The following is a 12,087-nucleotide window of genomic DNA, read 5'->3' as shown; positions in this document are numbered from 1 at the left end:
CCGAGGCACGCCCTTGCAGGTGGAAGGGAAAGAAAATTCGGGCAGATTCCCCAGCGCCATCCTGTCTTTCAGCTTGGGTTGTCAAATTATCTTTCTTCTTATTTCTGGTACTGTTGTGAGGGAGAGGTCAAACGTCCTTTGCCCTTCAGTGCTTTTAATTGACCTCAACCCTTCTATTGCTCTTCATCCCGGATTAATGATTACTGGATCTTTGTCAGTCTATGCCTAACTTAAGGCATCCACCTTAGACTAAAGGCATCTCTGCTGGAGGTCTTCAAACAAGATTAACTCTCTCCATTCACTACAGGGGGCAACTCACCACTTTCTCCTGACAACGTGTTTCTGGAGGCACAGATTAGGGGTCTGGATCCTATGAGAGAAATGTGGGCATTTCCCTTCAAAAATCATGGAACTAACCTGCACTGTCTGTGTGTCTGCACAAACCTCATAATGGACCGCCACTTTGTTGTGTTGGAAGCATCCTGGAAAGAAAATGTCCTAAAAGAAATTATTTTTTCACGCAGTACCTCCTGTAGCTTTGTTCCATCCATCTCTTCTGTGTGTAGAAGCAGATTCACAACTTCCCACAAGTTCAGCCTGTATAGGAGGGTTTTTCTCCTGATTGCTCTTCCTCACAGAGTGCTGTGTTGCCTGAGCTGCTTTTCATGTGTGAATCATGAGAAGTTGTACTTGCTCCAAGGTTCTCTATTTGCCTTTATATTCCCAAGTCTCAGCTCAGTAGCGATGATGGGGCCAGATGAGCTGTGTCCAGTTCTTTTCAAGTCTTGTGGATAAGCATGTGACACAACTCCCTGGCTTGTTTATAAGTACATGGGATTCCCATCTGCTCCTCTTTGAGCCAAGTTCACATCTGCTTAGCTTCTAGGGTCTGCCAGGCTTGAAAGTGACCAGTTCAGCATTAGGTTCCTCTAAATCTGAAGGCTGAAAACTCCTGTCTTCACAAGATGCTTAACTCCCACTGTCCAGCCACTGCAGGCTGTGTGCTACCAGTGCTGAACAGTGACATCTTGCAGATGAATGCTTTCAAACCATTATGAGTATGTTAAAAATTATATACATTTTGCAGAGAATGCAATGTTAAAATTTATTTCTGTCTAAATATCTCCAGATTGCTCTTCAGGAATTTGTGTCTGAATAAAAAACGGATGATTCATTGATAATTATTAATAACATTAACAAAAATATACAAATCATAATCACTGTATTACAACATTATTTTCAGACAGTGTTAGTAAAGAGCAGCACAATTTCTGTGATAGCATATTCTATGCAAAGTTAATATTTTATTATTATTTATTATTATTATTTTATAAGATTTGCCTCTGAAAAATCCTAACTGAACTTAGCACCTTGTGAAATGTAAAAGAGAAAAAAACTATTAACCAATATATTCTCATCTTGATCCACTGTGATGTAGACAAATGTATCCTATTAGTCATGATGAAAGTTGCATTTAGAAATTCCTAAACCTCATAGTGAAAATAGCTATCTTTTTAAGTATACTGAAAACACATCAAGCCTCTGGGTATTGTCCTGGGAGTCTGTGAGAAAGTTAAAGAGGCATAGCTTCATTTTAGTGCAGCAGTGTGTATACACCCAGGCTGAATTCTTTAGATTTGGAGAGATGATATTACACTCCTAAATTACAGAATGTAATTTCTTCAAAACTTAATATTTTTTATTTGCTACTAAAACACACAAAGCCCCATGAATGGAATTAGCTGTAACTCAGCTGAAGTGAGACTTCCAACTGGAGACTGCCACCTGGATTTTCCAGACCAGGGAGGTAGAAGGTTATCTCCAATTATCACTCCTCCTGGTTATTTTAGATGCTTATTTTAGGTGGAAAGGAATCCCTCCTGTGAGTACCTAACTCTCATCAGCAGTTGCAGAATGTAGCCTGGCTAAGTAGAGGCCACGTGAGTAACTAAATCTTGATGAACTGAACTCACCTGAACACCCACCACCCATACTTCACAACCACTGAGATGTCCAGGGTAAAACAGCAACACTCAATCAAACTAAGAGCTCCTTGTAAAACAAGACTTATGGAACTGTAAAATTTGAACATCTAAAACTGGTGATTCCAATGGGTTTTTTTCCCAACACTCCCTGACATTTGGAGATGAAGATGTGAATAGCACTTCTGGAAATCACAGCAGCTCTCTTTAGCTGCATAGTCAATGTTTGTAAACATTGACTAAAATTACTGTGAATTCTCTCATATTTGCTTGCAATGTGGCAAGAACAGTATAATTCAATATGTTGATTGGGCACTACTTACACAGCACCAGGAAAAGGTAGCAAAAAAACCTGTCTTGCTATAAATGTGTTTGCTGAATCCAAACAAATGAATTACACCTTCTCAAAAAGTCACATAAATACTGACTGGCCCACAAGAAACAAACAGTGCAGCAGTTGGTGACAATTTCTTTTCTTAGAGCTGATATAAAACACTTATCCTACACAGAGGGTATGACAATACTGAGACCAAATCCAAAACTCAGATTATTTTTCAACCTGAGGATCTTCATGCTGGAGCACAGCTGGGGACAGCAAAGATTCCTCATCCCTGCTTACACAAGGTTTAGTTTTGATGCTGGAATGGTGTGTAGCAAAGCTTTTCATTGTATTATGGTAAACCTAGAATTGGGAAGAGGAAATAAAAGATATCTTCTGTTATTATTTATTGTATTTGGAAAACTGCTCTCCTCCCCATGAAGTAGGCACTGAGAAATAATGTGTTTAGTCCAGAGTGGATACCCAAGTAGCAATTGGTAATTTGGAAAGGAATTGTTTATCCTCCCTGAAGAGGAGATAAACGCCTGGTATGGATAGAAGAGGACTTCCTCAGATCATCTTTATTATTTTCACCTTTGAGAATGACGTACAGCATTCTGTCTGTGAGGACATGGCCTGGTGATCCCTCATGAGACCCCCTGGCCCCTGGCCCAGGCTCAGCTCCCCTCCCATGGCAGCTAGCAGCATCCCCAAACCTGACTGCTCTGGCTGCTGCACAAGGAAAGCCCATTCCCTCAGCACAGGCTGAGAGACTTCAGCTTTCCAGAGTCCCAGTGCAGGTAGTGGGAGGAAGAAAATCCTCATCAGGAAGGTCAGGATTCTTTCTGATGGCAGAAAAACTTGCCCCAAGCTCTTAGATGGATCCATGGGCAATGTATCCATAATAGAGTTGTGTACTTCAATAGAAAGCAGGAGGCTATTCCTCATCTCATTATGATCTGTGGAGCTACATATAAACCCCACAAAAACCCAAACCTGAACCCCAACATTGTTCACACATTCATCTCACTGTATTTACTTACTGCTCCTTCTGCCTCAGCCAGCTGACAGGCCAGAGAGGAAACCAGGTAAGAAAAAGAAGGTCTTTCCCTGGAGTCAAGAGCCCAACAGGACTGCATCATGCAATAGCTGCAGAAGGAAAGACATGGCACACAAAACATGTTAGCTCTGGGACTCTCTGTAAGTGACTGTGTGGAATCGCAGGACTTGAATGGGGAATCATGGGGATCAGAACGATTTTATAGAAAGAGGCCAGAATTGCAGTGTTGCATTAGAGGAAAAGAAGCAGAAAGATAAGGATAAAAGGTGAAATGATCTTACAGTGCCTTAATCAGAGTCCTTAGTAAAATCATTGTGGTATGACATATAATAGCACAATGTTTGTTTTTCAGCTTCCACGCAGAAAATGTTAGGAAGACAATGCCGATCTTTCACAGAAACTAAACCTGTTCCTTGTGGACTATGTAGTCTTAAGTAAACTTTTCATAGCAAGTCTTTTAATGTAATGTGACATGAAAAAAAAAATTCTGAAATTTAAACACCACCTTAGAAATATTGCAGTTTCATCAGGCATCAGTGCTGCGCCTGACAGCTAAAGTCCCTTGCAAAGTTACTGGGACAATAGGCTCTCTGATATTTAAACCCCCCAGAGCAATCTTTCATGGGTTAATCTGTCAGATTCCCCTGCACTTTTAATGCCATTACAGCCTTTATGTGGTGAGGATAAGAACAGTGCAGTGTCACAGCAAGGCACTCTGTCCCTAGAGCACCAGTGAAACCTCTGCCAGAAGAGGTCGGCCAACTCCAAGTCCTTCCCTTTCCTCCAAGTTCCAGACCTCATAATTCCCTGTCACCTTCTCTTCTCTTGTTCCCTGGGGCCCACCTCTAGGCAGAGTCCACCCAGGCACAGAGGCACAGGCTGAAATTTATGTGATGAGAGCACAGAATTAGCTTTCCCCCAACTCTTCCTTAGCAGGGTTTTTATCTAAGAGGATCCCTAGCCACCTGGAACTGAAACAAACCTGGTAAACTTTGATTAAATAATAAAGTTTAGGAAAGAACCCACCAAAAATTTAGTCAATATGGAAAACATAGCTTTTTTGGGGAAAAAATAAAATGAAAGAAAGGAAAAAAGAGAAAAGCAGAAGAAGAAAAAAAGGGGAAAACATATCTGTGGTCTGAGAATAAGAAGATCCCTGGGGAAAGAAGTCACAACTAAATAAATATAATAAATTAGTCCTGTCAAATACATATAACCTATAGTGTTGATCACTTCTGGTTTAGAACAAAACCTGCAAGATCAGGCAGTCTTTGTTAGATTTAGAGAAAGATCTCACATTTTGCAACTAATTTTGGGTAAGAGATAGTGTACAATAAATAAAAGGTCATTCAAACAGTGACCTAGTAAGTATAAATTCTCATGCTCTGCATCACTTGGAAATACACTTACACATCTTTTGTAGCATAATACGGTTGGTCCATTTTAAATCCACTTTGTATCAATTTGTAGAAATTTGTGTCAACCTGAATACCGGGGTAAGGATTTACACCTGTGGAAATTATCAGAGAATATGTGTTAATTCAGAAGCTGCCAAAACCAAACACCCCTCTTTTGTCCCACTGTAAGACATACCCAGGGAGAATATCTCCCACAGCAGTATTCCATAGGACCAGACATCACTCTTCATGGTGTATGTCCTCTCAAACAAGCTTTCAGGGGCCATCCATTTGACTGGCAGCCGAGCCTGTGCAGACAGGGGGATGGAGGCCAGGTCATGCTGTGACACAGGCTGTGACACAGGCTTTGTGGGTGACTCCCGGTGCTTCTCACTGCCAGCATGACCAATTCATGTTTGCTGCGTGCAAAGCTGTGTCTATGCCAGCAATCCCTGGACATTCCCATTGCAGAAAGAAATGGACACTTCTAAAGAGCCAGTTCATCTCATGCATTTTAGATGACTATTTAAGGAAGAGATGAGCTCAGTCCTGGAAGAGCCACCTTCCTTCCTCTGACTTCAAGCATAGAGTGGCTCAGGTGGAGATGTCCACACTATTTCTTCATAAAGACAGAAGATCTGGCACACTACCACACATATGCTGTCGTCCTACACTGTTATTACCCACAACCATAAACAATTCCCAGTGCTTCCATCAGTGGATGCTTTAAAAAGAGCATGGGTACCATCTCATTCACAGAACCAGCTTGATTAGTTTAATTATAATCTAAGAATTTGCTTTTGCCAAGGGCAGGAAAAACTGAGATTTCTGCATTGCCCATACAGACAAAGCTAACAAGGAATGCACGAAGCTATCAAGGAATGAAAAAATGAAAACTTTTCTTTCTTAGTTCTTTATAATTCTTACAATGATATGGAAACCAGAGAGCCCCCATGAACTTACGTTGCCCCTGACAATGTAGTTGGAGTCGTTCATTACATCTCTGGCGAGGCCAAAGTCACAGATTTTCACCACTTTCCCGTGGGTCACCAGCACATTCCGGGCAGCGAGGTCTCTGTGGATGCACTTAGAAGGAAAGGAAGGATTAATGCTCAGCAGCATTTGGTACCAGTGGTGGACAATTCCCTGCCCTCTGAGCTGGCACCTCCTTCCACTTCAGCAGTTTGATGAATGGCCAAGCTGGACACCCCCTGGCTGCTGGTGGCAAGGAGGCAGGGCCAGAGCAGGCACAATTGTACCGTGCCGCTGCTTCTTACTCAGGATGCTGCCTAAAACTGCAACCCAGTCGTCGCTGTTAAACCAGGGAAGGAGGTATAGTTCAAGCTTGCCACTGAGTGGCTCTGTTCCTCAACCTGCCTTTTATAAACTGACCTACTTTTAGCAGCTTTTCTATCTGAAAAATTTGCTACCCTTCACCATACCGATTTGGACTCAAGAAATTCCATTCCTTTGGCAACTTGATAAGAGAAGCAAAGAAGGTCTTCAAAAGTGAGCACATTAAAATCCTCTTCTTCGTCCACTGGTGTGCCTGCATCCTTAATTTTATCTGTGAAAAATAATCAAAAATATGAGTTTTCCATGGACTTCCTCACTCTGATCAATTCCACTGATTGTTTTAAAGGATTTTCACAGGCTCCCTACCAAAAGCAACATCACAAAGAGCATCAATATTTTTTATCCTTCACTCAGATACAAAATAAAGGTGAGTATTTTTGTATTCAACTACTATGCTCATAGCATGAGCAGAAACATAAGCATCTGATCTCAAGTGTTGTTGAATCCTCCTCCAGCAAAATTCCTGCCTGGACTGAAGAGAAACATATGATAGAAAGAGGCCTCTTTTGTCATGGAATCTAGTCTGGTCATATCAATAATATAAAAAATACAATAAAACAGCATTCCTGAAGATATAATCAATTAATCTCTTACCTTCCTCAGAAAACAGCACAATCCCATTTGATCCCAGTGTCACATTTATGTTTTGACTTCTTTGCGTGGTTTCAAATTCATCCTCTCTGCACAGAGCTGTGTTCACACTGTACTTCAGGTGAGTCCCTGACCTGGAGCAGGCAAAACATTTTTCAAAGTTTTCACACAGTATCACATAATCTATCACATCTAATTTATCACATAATCTTCTATACATAAACTCTTTTGCAGTGAAAAACATGAACAGTTACTACTATTAAAAACCTAGACACAGACATGACTCTTCTCAAAACTGGGAAGAGAAACAAGAGTTTTTTTTGTCTTCTGCAGTCTCCATAAGGAGAATCAAATCTCAGTTCCTCATAAAGCATTGTTTATTAAAGTACATGAAGGCACATTCTCAAGAATTCAATAATTTCACCAGTGTACACAGCACAGGTGAGAATGAAGCTTAAAAAGCAACAGCAGTTTTTAAAAGTATCGAATTGTAACTAATTTCTTTACCTAGAGTTTTGATCCTGGTGGATATTGTGGTAAAAGCTGAAGTTTTGTTGTTTAAAAATATCTGTCAGTGTCCAGTGAAACTTTTCTCTCTTGCTCCTCAAGTAGTTCAGAAGGTCACCATAGCAACAGTATTCAAATATCAAGTAGATTGGTCCTGAAATAGTTGGAAGTGTAAATAGCCTGCTGCTATTTATAGCACCCTCCCCATTAAAGCCCTAATGCTGCTTCATTTTCTCTCAGGATTAATCTGTGTTAAAACATCCCAAGCATCTTCCATTCCCAGGTGGATAAGCTGTACTGATAGGCACATAATGAGAATTTGTTTACTGACTATAATGTCCCTTGGAAAGTCTGTGTAACTTTGTCCTTGTGATGCATCTCTCAAACTGTATTGAAAATCCCTTACACAAACAAAAATCCTTGCCCATCCCAATGGCAATGGGGAGGACAGTACAGGCTAGAAGGATGCAGCATATTTTCTAAACCATGCAGGGTTCAAGAAGAAGATGACTCCTGCTAATTATCTGGATGGTGTGAATTTGTATCCTTTGACCTACATTCTTCCACCTATCTGTGCAACCTTCATGCTCTGGAAAGAGCCTTTTTATTTTTCCCCAAGAAGATCACCTGAAACCCAAGAGTACTTTGCTGAGGGGACCTAACTGAGGGATATCCCTTGCAAGGGGAGGTGTCTTAAGTAGAGCACTGGTCAGGACATTTTCTCAAGAAAGGAAAAATACATCCAGTTCCTGACCCAGGCAGGCTTGGATAAAAGCCATGACCAGCCAGCAGGACCTCAGAGTGGTCACACATTACCCTGCAAAGCCTCACTCTGCCACCACTTCTGGCCCAGAAAGACTGACCATGAATATGTGGATATTTCTGTCAGAAGGCCACTGTCAAGCAAGGTAGGACACGCTGAAAAAAGCTGTAAAGTCTCTCAGAGGATGGATGGGAAAGTCTCAAGAACCATGTAAATACTACTGGAAATGGCACCTGGATAAGGCTGGAAGTGTCCCTGCCCTAACCTACCAGACTAAGCAGGTCTTCCCTGCAGCTCTGCTGCCTACACCATCACATCCTGCCCGCTGTTCCAGAACACAGTGGCAGTCTGTATATTTTTAAATCAGCTAAAGCAACTAAGAACAATCTATTTCTCTGCTTTCCTCTTACTCCTCACATGTCTGGGCCTGACAGTATTGCCACTGATGTAAACTAAAGAAACAAAAGTTAACTGTTCTGCTTGGTCTTTCTGACTAAATAAATAACCCTGTTGGAAAATCTGCCAAGCTTTTCAGTGTCAGGTGTTACAGTTCATGACATGGACCTACACTGGGTGAAACCCCGGCATTTCCCCAAGCTGATCTGTTCTTTAGCCTTTCTTCATCCCCTCTTGTTCACCATTGGACTGGCCAGAGAAGTATTTCTTTGCACAAGAATAGCTGTGTAAGTTACCTCAATGATAACATGAGTCACACATTACTTAATCAATGACATTATCTCACTACTTTCATCTTAGCCCACTGTTGCTTATTTTTTTCACTCTTCAGTTTTGTTTTTACATTTGCATTTTTCTTTAAAAGGTTGTCCCTCTTTCCATTATTTACTCCACTCATTCCTTTTTTTGTGTCCCTCCTACCCCTGTTATTTTTCAGTTTCTTTTTTTTTCCTGTCTATCTTTTAGCTATTTTTATCCATTCATTGATGAGTCACATGAATTAAAAAAAAATTATAATTTCCTTCGTGAACATAATCATGTGTAAACAAAGTCCCTGACACCAGATAAGTTTTTCCTCTTCACTTAATAAACTGGCTCATACCAGTGCCATCACCACCATAACAGGAAATCCTATTCTACAGAAGGACTGTTATATCACTTCCTGCCAGTATAATCAGAAATGACCCTTTTCTGTGCACATGCATGGCCTTAAACTTGCTTTCACTTCATCTTCATCTTATTTTGGGCCAGCACAGAACAGCAAAATTAGTACTCATTATTCTGGTGGTTTTAATTGGTATTTTTCCACAATTTCAATTTACCTGACAGAGTACAAGCTCCGAGTAGGTTCACAATATTTTCATGGCTTCCAATGTGAGTCATCATTTTCAGCTCAGACATTAGAGCATCTTTTTCTGAAGCATCAGGTTTTTCTGTAAAAGCAATAATACAGATTTGGAAATCTCCAGCAAAGAAATGAAAATTTAAATGGTTGTGATGCTTTGTCATGTGCAAATCTTAATTTCAAATTCATTGGACTGACAGTACATTTGGGAAGATCCTAAAAAACCTTTCCAAAGTATAAAAAGATTCAGTCAAAGGTGGAAACTAAATTTGTGTGTGAGTGCAGATCATTTGACAGCTTGGGAAAGCAGTCATTAAATGTCAACATTTGTCATTCTTGAGCTGGCAAGGAATGACAGCAGTATATTAAAGTGTTCCCAAGCACAGAAAAAATGGCAGACAAGCCTGTGGCAGAGAAATGTTAAGAGAGGAAAATGGCAGCCATATGGCACACAACCAGCTGCAATCCAGCAGCTGAGAGGGCCGCCCTGTGTTTCAGTAACAGCTTTAGTCTTGTTTTTCAGTGAGCGTTTGGTGCTCACGACTTCAGTGAGTTGGGTATGTGAACCAAAATGATCAAGTCAAGCTTCCACAAAGACAGCCACAAAGGAGTGTGCCAAGCATAAAACAGATGCTTATGTGAAAATGGGGAATGAAAACCTGAATGGCAGTGCTGGCAGGAAGGGGCTGTGTGGGCACACAGGTGGGCAGGGTGCTGGCGTCAGTGTGAAGCTCATTCCAATATATAACAAAAGGTGGGTGAGGTGGATACCGGTCTCTTTTCCCAAGTAACAAGTCAAAGGATGAGGGGAAACACTTCAGTTTGTGCCAGGAGAGGATTAGATTGGATATTCAGAAAAATATCTTCACCAAAAGGGTTGTCCAGCCCTGGAACAGGCTGCCCAGTGAAGTGGTTGAGTCACCATGCCTGAATGCATCTAAAAGATGTGTCACTGAGGGACATGGTATAGTGGTGGACTTGACAGCGATGGTTAACAGAGGACTCAGTGATCCTAGAGATCTTTTCCAGTGTGAGGTACTCCAACATTCTGTGAACAGGCTGTGATTAGTTGGGACACAGTGAGGCAGCCCTCCTCTGCTTTCTTCCAGGGAGGCTTGCTCCTGGACACTGCTTTTGTGAGGAGGCAAGACAGCTTGGAGAGATGCCAGACCATAGCAGAAAGGAGTATTCGAGGTTTAGTATCCTTATTCATAAGGAGGGATGGAAAGAAACTGTTTTGTGTCATCATGAAGGAAAAAGACTACAGGAAATTGCGCTGGAAGTTTTGGAAACAAGCTAGCTCAGACACAGCAGGCAAAGGGCTTGGCGCAGCTGGGCAACACTGCAAGAAAAAGGGGCCTCACACCAAGGGTCATAGTCACCAATATAACCAGGAGGACAGTCTGCACTGGGCATTTACATTTCTCCTCTTTAGTGGTTCCATACTTCCCCACACAACACAGACCTTCTGTAGTGTGTAGGGCAAAATGCAATGTGCTGTGGGGTGGAGGCGCTTCAGCAATATCTCCCCAAATGAAACAGGGATTTGAAAGCACTTTGAAAGGATTTTGAAGACAAGCATTTGTGAGATGTAACTGCTGAAAGTTTTCTGTATAGAGGGATTTCTAATGCCTCTTCTACTTTGGAGATACTAGAATACATCGCTGCTTGTGGAAGGCACCAGAGTTGATCATACCTTTTAGCATTTTGACTGCGACCTGGACTGAATCTCCTGCATTGTTAATTCCATAAGCTGTTGCAGTCACTACTTTCCCAAAGGCCCCAGAACCAAGGACCTGTCCTACAAGACACAAAATGCCAGTATTATCTGCTGCTGGTACAGCACAGACTACTGCTCCAGTATTGAGATTTACCTTATGGATTGCTCACCAAATTCCAGATTTTCCCTGGGAAATTCCCATTTTATATCATATTCAAATTCTCTGAAGTCGATGTAGATGTATTCATTATCTGATGGCCCTATCATCTGTATCATTTGCCACTGGCTTTCATATTTGAATTGCTTTGGAAGAAAAAAAACACACAATGAAATAAGTTTTAGAGAAGAAACAGCCTGGTAGGAACAAAAGAAGGATGGTCAGGTATTTATGTTTGCTTTTACCTTTTTGTATTTAAGAAAAATGAATATAAACAAAAGAGCGATCAAGAGGAGAAGAAATCCAATGGAGGCATAGGATGCAGCATTGTCCAGGGGTGAAGAAACAGCTCCTGCAACTTTAAAAGGCACATATTACTACCCACTGAAACAGAGTGTGTGTGTACAGCTGAAATTTCAAGGAGAGGCCACAGTCAGTTCTGGCAGTCTGCAGCCCTCTCACACCCGAGCCTCTTCTGCATGGGGAGTGAGATGCAGCCATGTGCAAAGCAAGATGGGCAGTGGGCATTAAGTTATGGGTAATTCTGATATCTGTTTTCATTAAAAAAAAAAAAAAGGAAAAAAATAGGTAAATCCATTAATAAACTGGAATGCATGGAGGTGTTGCTGTGATTCTTGGATTGAACTTAGTGAGCATAAACAGGAATAAGGTGTTGATTAGTAGATGAGCATGCAAACATGAGACCTACCCTCATATTTTGCTTGTTTCTGAACCATAAGTGTTATGACTACTTTCTATTTTAATTGCAACATGAATGCTCAAACTCTGACAGTGGTCACAGCTTCTGTCCACTGTAGTCAAAAGCACCAAACTGCTTGTTCATCATGATGAAGGAAATCCCTGTACTGGCAATACCTGGGTGTTTCAAAACAATTCCTGATGCTACAGTATGCTCCCTCTAACTGAAATATTTT

The 12,087-nt window shown here is 41.3% G+C and overlaps 1 protein-coding gene across 1 annotated transcript in view; it reads right to left on the bottom strand.

Moving 5' to 3' along the window:
- Positions 1-2,529: 2,529 nt before the first annotated feature.
- The window catches only part of FLT3 (fms related tyrosine kinase 3), a 33,222-nt gene continuing 23,664 nt past the window's right edge, over positions 2,530-12,087 (bottom strand). Inside the window, exons 13-24 of the mRNA XM_031066040.1 lie at positions 11,398-11,510; positions 11,166-11,298; positions 10,972-11,076; positions 9,253-9,363; positions 7,213-7,366; positions 6,709-6,839; positions 6,201-6,325; positions 5,722-5,844; positions 4,955-5,066; positions 4,772-4,871; positions 3,345-3,450; positions 2,530-2,664 (exon numbers count right to left, since the gene is read on the bottom strand). Of these exons, the coding sequence (XP_030921900.1) occupies positions 2,530-2,664; positions 3,345-3,450; positions 4,772-4,871; positions 4,955-5,066; positions 5,722-5,844; positions 6,201-6,325; positions 6,709-6,839; positions 7,213-7,366; positions 9,253-9,363; positions 10,972-11,076; positions 11,166-11,298; positions 11,398-11,510 (1,448 nt within the window). The remainder of the gene's footprint in view (positions 2,665-3,344; positions 3,451-4,771; positions 4,872-4,954; positions 5,067-5,721; positions 5,845-6,200; positions 6,326-6,708; positions 6,840-7,212; positions 7,367-9,252; positions 9,364-10,971; positions 11,077-11,165; positions 11,299-11,397; positions 11,511-12,087) is intronic.

The sequence above is a fragment of the Geospiza fortis genome, unplaced genomic scaffold (genome assembly GCF_000277835.1).
Source record: "Geospiza fortis unplaced genomic scaffold, GeoFor_1.0 scaffold16, whole genome shotgun sequence".
Classification (NCBI taxonomy): Eukaryota; Metazoa; Chordata; class Aves; order Passeriformes; family Thraupidae; genus Geospiza; species Geospiza fortis.
This window is presented reverse-complemented; position numbering and strand designations above follow the sequence as displayed.